Source organism: Scardinius erythrophthalmus, assembly GCF_964197995.2.
Source record: "Scardinius erythrophthalmus genome assembly, chromosome: 16".
Taxonomy (NCBI): Eukaryota; Metazoa; Chordata; class Actinopteri; order Cypriniformes; family Leuciscidae; genus Scardinius; species Scardinius erythrophthalmus.
Window position 1 is genome coordinate 41038563 of NC_138236.1, and position 15149 is coordinate 41053711.

The window sequence follows — 15149 nt, forward strand, 5'->3', positions numbered from 1 at the left end:
CTAGACGGAAGAGTCAGGATCCAGACACATAAGAAACCAACACACACACACACACACACACAGTGTCCCATATTAACATTCACCATTTAGCAAGAACTATATCTCTGCATTAGAACATCGTATAGAGATGGGCGTTGGCTCTTTTGACTCAGGTTAGCAAACAGGACTTCCAACATGCTACACATGCTAGCAGTGAATAGCTACATGCTAATTACGACTAAGTGTTAAAACATGTTAATAACATGCTAATGTAGCAGATTGGGAATTTCCCTTTGTTTCTCCCCCTGGTGGAGAACTGAATTATCTGCCCAGTAAATTTAGTGGTGTCAGGTAACCGTCTGGTGACTAATTACCATGATTGCACTCTAAATAAAAATGCAGCATTCAAATGGCTGGGGATGTTACTTTTTGCATCCTGGTTGCCTGTTCCTTCCGAGTCGTGTGGTTCGGGGCATTTAGTCTGCTCATTGCGTGATCAGGTATGTGAATGAGCGGAATATGGAATGTGATTTTATATTATTAGTGTGTAATTTTAAAGTTTGTGTCCTGCAGTCACTACACAATTTGAGTGCAGCGAGAACCTGTACAGTCGTGTTAGAATCATTGAAAACGCAGTGAGTATGATCTCTTTTCTGGTGGATCGTTTCATGTTTATAAAAAAAGTTAATTTCACTGCTGTGTGTGCGTGCAGGTTGGAAGGAACGTGCATAACAGGCTTGCTTCCAGCTCTGAGCGGTGTAAGCTTATCTTTAATGTCAAGACGCACGGCCCCGGATTACGCTGCTGTTTTGTTTCTATTTTGAATGTTTTATTTTCATTAATGTTTTTGTATTGTGGTATTTTCTTTAATTAATTGTTATAATCTGTATGATTTGATTTTCTTTCTTTGTTTATATAATTTGTAATTAATGTAAGCGCTCGGGTCTCCTGTGGCCAATGGTAAAAAAAGGGTACTTTGCCCACCTCTCTTTTTGGGGGTATTGTGTTTAACACTTGAGTGTGAGTTTCTCATTCCCTTTCTAGTGTGCAACACCAGTGTGAGTGGTTGGTTGTAGTGAGCGATTACTGTTTGAGGTGGGGCAGGATTCTTTTTCCCTGTTAGTGTCTTTTGACGACCCAAGTGCTGCCCGTAGTCTTTAAATCTTTTCTTTTCTTTATTTTAAGTACCTTTTTTTTGGTATGTGTCGGTAATGTAAGAGGTAAATGTATTGAAGGTACTTATTAGTGACTGTCATGTGCAATAAAACAAAAATTGTTTTAATTTGCAGAGCTGTCTCAGTCCTCTCTGGAAAGAACGAACCTGGGGTTTAGATTTTCTGAGTACTAGTATATCCTGGGGTGAAAGTCCCTAGGTGGCGTAGTTGGCTACTGTTAAGACTTTGAGTATCTTCATGTGAGCTTTGGCTTGTCTTAGTTCTCATCTTGCTCTCCGCCTGACCATCGTGCCACACTAAGAAGTCCATAGTAACCATCTGTGACAACTACAAACTGCCTAGCATCACCTTAGCAACCACTCAGAACACCTTAGCAACCTAAAGTGACAGCAGCCTAATAAACATACAGAGTTTTCTACTGTCAATCAAGCTACAAAAGACAAAGTAATCACTCACTGCTATTGACTGAATAACTTTTGTAACTTTAAAAAGATTAATCTATATTTAATTTACAGTGATAAATATGCAGTATATTCATAAGATTACTTTATTCAAATTTTGTATCTGAAAATTACTGTTAGACCTACCTGAACCCCCAAAACAATGTTTATGTCATATGTAGCCTTTCTTCATTCTATTTATTTATTTGTGCTATTTGTATTTGACTATTTGTTACTTATTTTATTACTTACTGTTTGCTTGTCTTTAATAATGTTAAATTTACATTAATTAGGCTAGCAGTTTTTACTGTAGTATCAAAATTGGGATATTTCACTGATATCTATTTGAACCACTGACCTAATCCTCAGTCCTGATGGCGCTGCTTTAAATATGTGCTATGCTATTAAATTAAAGATCAAATATGATAGAATGAACAGTGAAAGTAACAGAAACTCATACAATACATTTTAGCTGGCTTAATTAAAGTATGAAAATAACTGAAGGAAATATATACTTGCTAAACAAATTAAGCTAATATGAATCATATTCTTTTGGTTTCTCTATCCAATATATTTAAAATTACAAATGCAGTGAAAATACAGGTATCTGTATCGGCAAGTACCAAAAATGAATTTATGGGTATTGGACTGGTTCTGGAGAAAGTGGCATCTGTCGACGTGTTCACACTTGGCTCACTTGTGTTCACATTATTATCTGGATCCGGACTGTGGAGCGTTTGCGTCGTCAGAGCAGCAACTTTTTATTCTGATTCTGAACCTTCACCCAACTTCTGTACGTCAAGCTGGTGCAAACGCTGTTTTCTCTACTTTTCTCAACATTAAAGTCCACATGAATTCAAAACTGACCATATTTACTTTGTTTGCCTAAATTGATCGTTTTGTGGTGAACAATTCATCCATGCAAGTCAGTCAGATCTGAAAATGCCCCTCCCCTCTGCATTGGAGGACCTTCTCTGATGAAGTAGGTTTGAGGAATTGGTTTGGGCAACGCTTAACCACTCCCCTCAAACCGTTAGTCTGTTATGAGCAGAGATGGAGAGGAGGAGCGCTAGAGTAAAACCCTGCCCTCTGTTCAATATTCCGTTTCACTGGGAAATACGTCACAACACTGGAGAAAAGTCGTTTGCAACTTCCGGTTCACGCGGACTTTAAGAGTTGCAGCGTTGTCACATTAAGCACAAATGTGCTGAGATGTTTTATTAACAGTGCTCATGTACCTGAAACAGACAAATGTGTCAGCAAACTGCTCAGTTATTTATTTAGAGTTCACAAGCAATCAATCTCTCAAAAGGACACCTGTAAACGGAAGTATATTCAGAGGTTCACTTAAACACCTTCTATACCAAAGAAAATATCAAGGTCATAAATATAAATTTTCCACAGTTTTATTTCCTGGCCTTTACTGATGCTGTCTTGAGTTTCTTAAGATGACAGTCCTGAATCAGAATGGGTGTTTCACCACTACAATCAAACATACGTAAAGGAAAACAGAAGGTGGTTAACAAGGCTTTCATTAGTAATCTAAACATCTGTACACATTGAACTGAATTAGCCTTTAGTAGAAGGATATATTGCATTTGTACACACAAAGTAAGAGTGGATTTCATAGCTATGTGCCTGTTGCATATAGAATCAAAAAAGAAAAATCCCAAAAAGCGTTGTGATGGGAAGAGACCCTGAGTGACTGCCTTCAGCTGGAGAGACACTTCACTCCTGACTCACTTTGCAGTAAACGACGGTCTCCTCGGCGGTCAGCGTGGAGTCGTCCAGCTGAGTGACTGTCTTCAGCTGGAGAAACACTTCACTCCTGACTCACTTCGGAGTAAACGACGGTCTCCTCGACGGTCAGAGTGGAGTTGTCCAGCTGAGTGACTGTCTTCAGCTGGAGAGACACTTCACTCCTGACTCACTTCGGAGTAAACGACGGTCTCCTCTCCGGACGGCTCCTCCACATGCAGCGTGGAGTCGTCCAGCTGAGTGACGATGTAGTGCGTGCCCTCGTCGTTGACGATCACCTGCGTGAGCCCCTCCTTCATCATCAGCTGACTGGCTGCAAACTGCAACACCTCCTGCATCTGCTCAGACGTGTGCTGATTGGCCGAGCTCATCACCTGATCCGGTTGCTCCTCGTACACCTGAGCCGGAGGCGTCTGAGCATCGCTCTTCTGATCAGAGGTGATCTCTGTAGCACCGCCCTGCTGGCCCATCTCCGTCACAGCGCAGAGCAGCGCGTCCAGAGCCGAGGAGGACTCACACACCCCGCGCTCCGCCTCCTCCTGCTCTCGAGCCTCTCCGGACGACTCCACCAGCACGTATCGGGTCTGGTCCCGGGAGGCGATCAGCTGCCCGTCCTCAGTGAGGTGCAGCACCTCCGCCAGCTGGCTGGACATGGCCAGGGTCTGTAGCGTGGCGGCGGCCGACTCCTCCAGGGCCTGATCAATGGCCACCTCTCCCCCGCCGTAGCCCTGGATGATGATGACCTGCTGGAGCGCCTCGGACCCCAGCTCAGGCTCATCCGGGGCGAACGCCGCCTCCGCCTGCACGAACGATGCACCCTGACCCTTCAGACGGCACTCGAACGACTTTGACACGATTCCTGACACAGGAGAGAGCAGAAACACACAATAAGTAGACCGTTTCATGAGCTCAACACAAGCGCAACACGGACCTAATGCTACGTCTATTCCAGATACATTTGAAAACTGAGTTTTCGTTTAAAAACGCTCTCCGTCCACACTAGCGTTTTCAGGCGTTTTCCGGCATTTCAGTGTGGATGAGAAACTTTTGGATAATGCCTGAAAACGCTAAATTCACCTTTATAGCGCATGCGTAAAACACAACTGTACACTGCATCTACTGTACTCTACCTTTGCTGTACTCTATCTCTGCTGTACTCTACTGTACTCCACCTCTACTGTACTCTACCTCTAATGTACTCTACCTCTGCTGTACTCTACCTCTACTGTACTCTACTGTACACTGCCTCTACTGTACACTGCCTCTACTGTACTCTACCTCTACTGTACTCTACTGTACTCTACCTCTGCTGTACTCTACTGCACTCTACCTCTGCTGTACTCTACTGCACTCTACCTCTACTGTACTCTACCTCTACTATACTATACCTCTGCTGTACACCACTGTACTCTACCTTTGCTGTACTCTACCTCTACTGTACTCTACCTCTACTGTACTCTACCTTTGCTGTACTCTACCTCTACTGTACTCTACCTCTGCTGTACTCTACCTCTACTGTACTCTACCTCTGCTGTACTCTACCTCTGCTGTACTCTACCTCTGCTGTACTCTACCTCTGATGCACACTACTGTACTGTACTCTACTGTACTCTACCTCTACTGTACACTACTGTGCTCTCCCTCTACTATACTCTCCCTCTACTGTACACTACTATACTCTACCTCTACTGTACTCTACCTCTACTGTACTCTACTGTACTCTACCTCTACTGTACTCTACCTCCACTATACTCTCCCTCTACTGTACTCTACTGTACTCTACCTCTACTGTACACTACTGTACTCTCCCTCTACTGTACTCTACTATACTCTCCCTCTACTGTACTCAACTATACTCTACCTCTACTGTACTCTACCTCTACTGTACACTACTATACTCTCCCTCTACTGTACTCTACCTCTACTGTACACTACTGTACTCTACCTCTACTGTACACTACTGTACTCTACCTCTACTGTAATCTACTGTACTCTACCTCTACTGTACTCTCCCTCTACTGTACTCTACTGTACTCACCCTCTACTGTACACTACTGTACTCTACTATACTCTACCTCTACTGTACACTACTATACTCTACCTCTACTGTACTCTACTATACTCTACCTCTACTGTACTCTACCTATACTGTACACTACTATACTCTACCTCTACTGTACTCTACTATACTCTACCTCTACTGTACTCTACCTATACTGTACTCTACTATACTCTACCTCTACTGTACTCTACCTCTTCTGTAGACTACTGTACTTTACCTCTACTGTACACTGCATCTACTGTACTCTACCGGATGTACAGGAGTAAATATGCATTTCCTTCAGTCTGAGGCTTATTCATTTCACTTTTGGTGTAAAAGGGCCTTAACATTTGCCAAAAATATAACTTTTTTATTGTTATTAAAAACAAAGAAGCAAGCCCAACCCAGGTGAGAAAAAGTAACACAAAAGTAATGTAATGCATTACTTTTCAAAGAAAGTAACTAAGTAACGCAATTCATTTTTTGGGGGGGAGTAACGAAATATTGTAATGCATTACTTTTAAAAGCAACTTTCCCCAACACTAGGGGTGGAATGGTACACAGAAGTCACGGTTCGGTTCATACCTCGTTTCAGACATCACGGTTCGGTACGAGTTCGGTACAATGGAGGGAAAAGCAAAACAAAAATGCAGAAGGAAATCTTTTTTATTGTGCATGTCTCAGGCTGTACCACCTAGTGTCATACAGTCTCTCCCCTGAGCTAGCTGCAACAGCCTGCCCTGAAGTGTGTAAAGTAAGATGTAAACAAAATAAGACAATCAGCTATTAAACTGAAAATAAAGCATCTCTTATTTATGTGCGGACACACGAGTGCGAGGGTGCGCGGCAAAAATGTTGTCATTGTGGTGTGGGCGGTCGTGTGCGTTGGGTGTGCAAGGCCACATTTCGCGTGGCAGTGTGCAGTGCACGGCTTTTAGCGCACACGGCTCCGCATCCGAAGACGCACGACTTTGAGCCGAATCTGGCCGAGCATGTACATCTCACAGCACCGGCACCCAGTTCTTGCGTCTAAATTAGTTGCTTACATTAACAAAATGAGCCTACAATAGCAGACATAAGCCCTTTAAATAAAAATAAATGGCCATGTTTTATAAAAAGGTTCACAAAACTAAATAAAAATTTTTAGAAATGATGTAAGATAACGTTAATTTAGTTGTAGGTTACGTTCTCATATCCATTTTTTTTCTAATGTCACAAGGAATAATCTGGTTTACTGCTTTACACGATTATTTTGTAGTGTGGTTTTGGTGTACTAAAGTGTTGTTGTACTAAAATAAACATTCACGAGTGTACCTTACTTCTCACCGCTGATTCCTGATGGTTTAGATGACAGTTACACTGAGTCGCACCCTGTTGTTTCAAAGAATAGTACACCGGCGAGCGCGAAGTAGAAATGCCTTGTCCATTTCGGGAGGCGCGCGCGCGGTCAGCGGAGGCTCGCACTGCGGAGGCAGGCTAAAGTATAAACAAACCTATCTTAAGGCGGGGCTACAGATTAGGTGTCCTTAAAGAACCCGCGTATCTAACAGTAGTTCCGCATTACATTAATTAATTTGCACGCGAGTTTTATTTATTTTTGTACCGTGTATTCTCTGTGTAAATTCACGCACCGAACCGTGACGCCCGTACCGATTCGGTTCAATACGAATACATGTACCGTTCCACCCCTACCCAACACTGATCAAAACAAACCTTAAACAGGACGTGATGTCACAAGATATGACCCTAAACTGGACTGAAAGCAAATCTTCATTAGTGTTTGACTCCTTTACACACGAGTTCTCAGCGGATTATATGAACACACATGAAACGAGCGCAGTTATCCTGCACACGGCATTGCTTTGAACATTTGGTAAGTTCAGTCGGAAAATATACGTCATAAAAGTTGTTTTATGTTTTGTATCTTTAGGTTCAGTGTTAAAAATTTAGAGGAAACATTTAACGGTAGCCATTGACTTCCATAGTAGGAAAAAAAATACCCTTAATTGTGTGGTGAGAAACTCGCTCAGGTTTTGAACAACTTGAGGTTGAGTAAATGACGACAGAATGTTTGTGTTTTGGGTGAACTGTCCCTTTAAGGTATTTATCCAACTTCATTATTTGGCAAAAATATATTTTTTTATTTTATTTGCAAAGACAAAACAATGGTTCACACTTTAGATAAGGCTCAAATTCCCACTATTAACTACAACTTTTGCCCCAATAAACTCCTAATTACGGCTTATTAATAGTTAGTAAGGTAGTTGTTAAGTTTGGGTAGGATTAAGGGATGTAGAATATGGTCATGCAAAATAAGGCATTAATACAGTATATGCTTTATACATACTAATAAACAGCCAATATCCTAGTAATATGCATGAGCAACTAGTTATTAACTAATAAGCAACTAGTTAATAGTGAATAGTTAATAGTGATTATTATTATGGATTACCAAAAATGCTCAGAAAAACAAAAATCTGAAAGGAAAAAGCAAACACTGACTACAACATAATCAGTTATTAATATTCTGTTGGTTCTCTCTTGTTTTTGCTTACCTTTAAAAATGATGTCGCACAATTTGTCATGTTTCATTGTGTTATTATCACAAATAATATTCGACTGCAAGCTCAACTACTAATATGACTACAAAATCTTGAACTCATTTATTATAATATTTGAAATAAGAGGTGCAGATGTCAGTGTGGTTGAGCACTTCTGCATGTTTAGATCAGTGCAGGTTATGAACAGCCACTGATGAAGAGTGAGCAGAGAATGAGGCGGACGAGCACCTGCGTGCAGGTAAGCCAGGTCTGGGTTCTCCAGGTCTGGGTGCGTCTCCTTCAGGTGGTTCCTGAAGTCCATGGGGCCGTTGGTGGCGTAGCTGCACTTGGGACAGTTGTACATCTTCACTCCCTCATGCTTGCCTGTGTGCAGGATGTGCTTACGGATGTTCTCTGCGCAGTTCGATCTGACAATACAAACAACAACACGTTTACATTCACTAAACGCTGAACAGATGTCGTGTTTCCTTTCATACGGAGCAAAACATCAAGACTGCTATGATTTATTGCATTGGTGGTGCTTTTTAAAGGGACAATTCACCCAAAACAATACCATTCTGTCATCATTTACTCATTTCAAACCTGTATGCATATATTTTTTTCTATAAAAGTCTGAAATAAGTATGATTTCTTGAATGTTTCTCTTCTGCTCACGAAGGCTCATGTATTTGATTTCAGCTCCAGTACAAACAATGAAACATGAATGTGAGATAGGTGTGCATGCTGAGTGTGAGATAGGTGAAAATGATGAGAGTGAGACAGGTGAAAATGATGAGAGTGAGACAAGTGTGCATGATGAGTGTGAGACAAGTGGGCATGCTGAGTGTGAGACAGGTGTGCATGCTGAGAGTGAGACAGGTGTGCATGCTGAGTGTGAGACAGGTGAAAATGATGAGAGTGAGACAGGTGTGCATGCTGAGTGTGAGACAGGTGAAAATGATGAGAGTGAGAAAGGTGTGCATGCTGAGTGTGAGACAGGTGAAAATGATGAGAGTGAGACAGGTGTAGATGCTGAGAGTGAGATAGATGTGCATGCTGAGAGTGAGACAGGTGTGCATGCTGAGTGTGAGACAGGTGTGCATTCTAAATGTGAGAGAGGTGAAAATGATGAGAGTGAGACAAGTGTGCATGATGAGAATGAGATAGATGTGCATGCTGAGAGTGAGACAGGTGTGCATGCATAGTGTGAGATAGGTGTGCATGCTGAGTGTGAGACAGGTGAAAATGATGAGAGTGAGACAGGTGTGCATGCTGAGAGAGTGAGACAGGTGAAAATGATGAGAGTGAGACAGGTGTGCATGATGAGAGTGAGATCGATGTGCATGCTGAGAGTGAGACAGGTGTGCATGCTGAGAGTGAGACAGGTGTGCATGCATAGAGTGAGATAGGTGTGCATGCTGAGTGTGAGACAGGTGAAAATGATGAGAGTGAGACAGGTGTGCATGCTGAGAGTGAGACAAGTGTGCATGATGAGAGTGAGACAGGTGAAAATGATGAGAGTGAGACAGGTGTGCATGCTGAGAGTGAGACAGGTGTGCATGCATAGTGTGAGATAGGTGTGCATGCTGAGTGTGAGACAGGTGAAAATGATGAGAGTGAGACAAGTGTGCATGATGAGATTGATACAGGTGAAAATGATGAGAGAGAGACAGGTGTGCATGCGGTGAGAGTGAGACAGGTGAAAATGATGAGAGTGAGACAAGTGTGCATGATGAGAGTGAGATAGATGTGCATGCTGAGAGTGAGACAGGTGTGCATGCATAGAGTGAGATAGGTGTGCATGCTGAGTGTGAGACAGGTGTGCATGATGAGAGTGAGTCAAGTGTGCATGATGAGAGTGAGACAGGTGTGCATGATGAGAGGGAGACAGGTGTGTATGCTGAGAGTGAGACAGGTGAAAATGATGAGAGTGAGACAGGTGTGCATGCATAGTGTGAGATAGGTGTGCATGCTGAGTGTGAGACAGGTGAAAATGATGAGAGTGAGACAAGTGTGCATGCTGAGTGTGAGACAGGTGAAAATGATGAGAGTGAGACAGGTGTGCATGATGAGTGTGAGACAGGTGTGTATGATGAGTGTGAGACAGGTGGAAATGATGAAAGTGAGACAAGTGTGCATGATGAGAGTGAGACAAGTGTCCTTTCTTGAAAGAAATGATATCTGCGAGGATTTCCAGTCCGGATTTAGACCGTACCATAGTACCGAAACAGCTCTCGTTAGAGTCACAAATGATTTGCTCTTATCATCCGATCGTGGTTGTATCTCGCTATTAGTGTTACTCGATCTTAGTGCTGCATTTGACACCATCGACCAAAACGTTATTTTAAATAGATTAGAACATTATGTTGGCATTACGGGAAATGCACTAGCATGGTTTAAATCATACTTATCTGACCGTTATCAGTTTGTAGCAGTAAATGATGAGATGTCTCATCGATCACAAGTTCAGTATGGCGTACCACAAGGCTCAGTACTAGGACCGCTGCTGTTCACTCTGTACATGCTACCATTAGGAGATATCATTAGGAAACATGGCATTAGCTTTCACTGTTATGCCGATGATACTCAGCTCTATATTTCTTCAAAACCTAACGAAACTTATCAATTCACAAAATTAACGGAATGCATAGCGGATATAAAAAATTGGATGACTTGTAATTTCCTACTTCTAAATTCTGAAAAAACAGAGTTTCTAATTATTGGACAAAAAACTTCCTCACGTAATAATCTAGAATACTGTCTAACACTTGATGGCTGCTCTGTTAAGTCTTCGTCGTCAGTTAGGAACCTGGGTGTGCTCTTTGATACCAATCTTTCATTTGAAAGTCACGTGTCTAGTATCTGTAAAACTGCATTTTTCCATCTTAAAAATATATCTAAATTACGTCATATGCTCTCATTGACAAATGCGGAACAATTGGTTCATGCGTTCATGACCTCAAGGCTAGATTATTGTAATGCTCTGCTGGGTGGTTGCCCTGCACGCTTAATAAACAAACTACAGCTAGTTCAAAACGCAGCAGCTCGAGTTCTTACCAGAACCAGGAAGTATGACCATATTAGCCCAGTTCTGTCAAAACTGCATTGGCTCCCTATTAAACATCGCATCAATTTTAAAATATTGCTGATTACTTACAAAGCACTGAATGGTTTAGCTCCGCAGTACTTGAGCGAGCTCTTAACGCATTATAGTTCTTCACGTCTATTACGATCTCAAAATTCCGGCCAGTTGATAATACCTAGAATATCATAATCGACTGCTGGTGGTAGATCCTTCTCCTATTTAGCACCAAAACTCTGGAACAGTCTTCCTACCATTGTCCGGGAAGCAGACACACTCTGTCAGTTCAAAGCCAGATTAAAGACACATCTCTTTGACCTAGCATTCACATAATACATTATAGACTTCTATAATTTAATGTTAGGCTGCATATAGTAGGTCAGCCGGAACCGGGAACACTTCCCAAAAATCCTGATGTACTCGTTACATCATGAGAAGAATGGCATCTACGCTAATTTTAGTGTCTGTGTTTATCCCGAGGTTTTCCTGCAGCCTGCCAGATCCAGGCCGTATCCAGATCTGACGAAGGACCTTCGCCTGGACTGATGACAACGCAGTGCTGAAGTGCCAACTAGTCTCTCCCAATGGAGGATCCCTCTACCACTATACAGATAAGGCGTTGTCGGGAAAATTCGTCTCGCGGTCCTACCCCAGAGCAACAAATAAAATATAATTCCTTATCAAAATTTATAAGGAAAGACAAGTATTTTGTTTAGGCTTGGCTTGTAGGGAATTCCAAACCTGCGTATATTCTAACGCACATAACTATAGAACCCATTCTAAATGCGCATGTGAACGGCATCAGCGTTTCTCACAGGTTCGCGTTTAAAGTCTGTGTAGAGAGAATGGTGTCGTCTTAGCGGCCCCTAATTTAATAACAAATGATCATTGCGACAGAAGCAAATCAATTAAAACTAACTTTAGATGGAAATAACTTAACTCTGCTGTAAAGCCGAAACAATCTCTGTTACCTTAAATTATACGCTTATCTCTGTAAAGCTGCTATGAAACAATCTACATTGTTAAAAGCGCTATATAAATGAAGATGACTTGACTTGACATGATGAGAGTGAGACAGGTGTGCATGATGAGTGTGAGACAGGTGTGCATGATGAGAGTGAGACAAGTGTGCATGATGAGAGTGAGACAGGTGTGCATGATGAGTGTGAGACAGGTGTGTATGATGAGTGTGAGACAGGTGAAAATGATGAGAGTGAGACAAGTGTGCATGATGAGAGTGAGACAGGTGAGAATGATGAGAGTGAGACAAGTGTGCATGATGAGAGGGAGACAGGTGTGCATGATGAGTGTGAGACAAGTGTGCATGATGAGAGTGAGACAGGTGAAAATGATGAGAGTGAGACAAGTGTGCATGATGAGAGTGAGACAGGTGAGAATGATGAGAGTGAGACAAGTGTGCATGATGAGAGGGAGACAGGTGTGCATGATGAGTGTGAGACAGGTGTGCATGATGAGTGTGAGACAGGTGTGCATGATGAGTGTGAGTGAGACAGGTGAGAATGATGAGAGTGAGACATGTGTGCATGCATAGAGTGAGATAGGTGTGCATGCTGAGTGTGAGACAGGTGAAAATGATGAGAGTGAGACAAGTGTGCATGATGAGAGTGAGACAGGTGTGCATGATGAGTGCGAGACAGGTGAAAATGATGAGAGTGAGACAGGTGTGCATGCATAGAGTGAGATAGGTGTGCATGCTGAGTGTGAGACAGGTGAAAATGATGAGAGTGAGACAAGTGTGCATGATGAGAGTGAGACAGTTGTGCATGATGAGTGTGAGACAGGTGTGCATGATGAGTGTGAGTGAGACAGGTGAGAATGATGAGAATGTGACATGTGTGCATGCATAGAGTGAGATAGGTGTGCATGCTGAGTGTGAGACAGGTGAAAATGATGAGAGTGAGACAAGTGTGCATGATGAGAGTGAGACAGGTGTGCATGATGAGTGTGAGACAGGTGAAAATGATGAGAGTGAGACAGGTGTGTATGCTGAGTGAGATAGGTGAAAATGATGAGAGTGAGACAAGTGTGCATGATGAGAGTGAGACAAGTGTGCATGATGAGAGTGAGACAGGTGTGCATGATGAGAGGGAGACAGGTGTGTATGCTGAGAGTGAGACAGGTGTGCATGATGAGAGGGAGACAGGTGTGCATGATGAGTGTGAGACAGGTGTGCATGATGAGTGTGAGACAGGTGTGCATGCTAAGAGAGTGAGACAGGTGTGGATGATTAGAGTGAGACAGGTGTGCATGCTGAGAGAGTGAGACAGGTGTGCATGCTGAGAGTGAGACAGGTGTGCATGCTGAGAGTGAGACAGGTGTGCATGCTGAGAGAGTGAGACAGGTGTGCATGCTGAGAGAGTGAGACAGGTGTGCATGCTGAGAGAGTGAGACAGGTGTGCATGCTGAGAGTGTCACACAGGTGTGCATGCTGAGAGTGAGACAGGTGTGGATGCTGAGAGTGAGACAGGTGTGCATGCTGAGAGAGTGAGACAGATGTGCATGCTAAGAGAGTGAGACAGGTGTGGATGATGAGAGTAAGACAGGTGTGCATGCTGAGAGTGAGATAGGTGTGCATGCTGAGAGAGTGAGACAGATGTGCATGCTAAGAGAGTGAGACAGGTGTGGATGATGAAAGTGAGACAGGTGTGCATGCTGAGAGTGAGACAGGTGTGCATGCTGAGAGTGAGACAGGTGTGGATGCTGAGAGTGAGACAGGTGTGCATGCTGAGGGAGTGAGACAGGTGTGCATGCTGAGAGAGTGAGACAGGTGTGAATGCTGAGTGTGAGACAGGTGTGCATGCTGAGAGTGAGACAGGTGTGCATGCTGAGAGAGTGAGACAGGTGTGCATGCTGAGAGTGAGACAGGTGTGCATGCTGAGAGTGAGACAGGTGTGCATGCTGAGAGTGAGACAGGTGTGCATGCTGAGAGAGTGAGACAGGTGTGCATGCTGAGAGAGTGAGACAGGTGTGCATGCTGAGAGAGTGAGACAGGTGTGGATGATGAGAGTAAGACAGGTGTGCATGCTGAGAGTGAGACAGGTGTGCATGCTGAGAGAGTGAGACAGGTGTGCATGCTGAGAGTGAGACAGGTGTGCATGCTGAGAGAGTGAGACAGGTGTGCATGCTGAGAGTGAGACAGGTGTGCATGCTGAGAGTGAGACAGGTGTGCATGCTGAGAGAGTGAGACAGGTGTACCTGTAGTCGCACCAGGGGCAGCGGTAGGGCTTCTCGCCTGTGTGCACACGCTTGTGCCGCGTCAGGTGAGACTGTGTGGTGGAGGCGAAGCTGCAAAGCTGACACTTGAAGGGCCGCTCACCTGCAGCAAACACAGCACTGATGATTCCAATGCTCTCGGTCCACAACACCTGCATACCTTTAACTATGACAAATACTCAGACAAGACATGCAGTGTGTACATTTGAGAGTAATGTGTATCTGTGTGCTGGAGAGAGTAATGTGTACCTGTGTGTGTGTGTGTGTGTGTGTGTGTGTGTGTGTGTGTGTGTAATGTGTATCTGTGTGCTGGGGAGAGTAATGTGTACCTGTGTGTGTGTGTGTGTGTGTGTGTGTGTGTGTGTGTGTGTGTGTGTGATGTGTACCTGTGTGCTGGCGCCGGTGTTTGGTCAGAGCGTGACGAGTTCCTCCAGCAAACCCACAGAGATCACAGAGGAAAGACTTCTCTCCTGAAACAGAGGATCAGAGACCAGCCGTTTCATCACTTACACACATCACAGTTCCCTGGTGATTTGTGCTTGATGTCACTCTGTGTGTGTCCTGAAATATGCAACCACTACACACAGTGAGTGTGTGTGTGTGTAGGGTACCTGTGTGTCCTGTGATGGTCCTTCATGGCAGAGAGGGTGAGGAAGGCGTAGTGGCACGAGTGTGTGAGTGTGTGTGGGTATGAGTGTGTGTGTGTGTGTGTATATACAGTGCCGCTGCTAGCCATTTTGGTGCCCTAAGCATAATTACTTTATGATGCCCCCCACCCCGACCCCGAGAAAAAAAAACGTTTGTTTTTGCCAGTTTAACTTTTTATTACCAAACATATAACGCAACACCAATAACACAAGCATCACAGTATAAAACTTAAGAACAACTTAAGAAAAAGTG

The 15149-nt window shown here is 43.4% G+C and overlaps 1 protein-coding gene across 1 annotated transcript in view; it reads right to left on the bottom strand.

Moving 5' to 3' along the window:
• Nucleotides 1-2844: 2844 nt before the first annotated feature.
• Nucleotides 2845-15149, bottom strand: part of znf407 (zinc finger protein 407) — a 22631-nt gene continuing 10326 nt past the window's right edge. The window contains exons 6-9 of the mRNA XM_081388717.1: nt 14636-14719; nt 14232-14352; nt 8183-8361; nt 2845-4211 (exon numbers count right to left, since the gene is read on the bottom strand). Of these exons, the coding sequence (XP_081244843.1) occupies nt 3511-4211; nt 8183-8361; nt 14232-14352; nt 14636-14719 (1085 nt within the window). The 3' untranslated portion in view covers nt 2845-3510. The remainder of the gene's footprint in view (nt 4212-8182; nt 8362-14231; nt 14353-14635; nt 14720-15149) is intronic.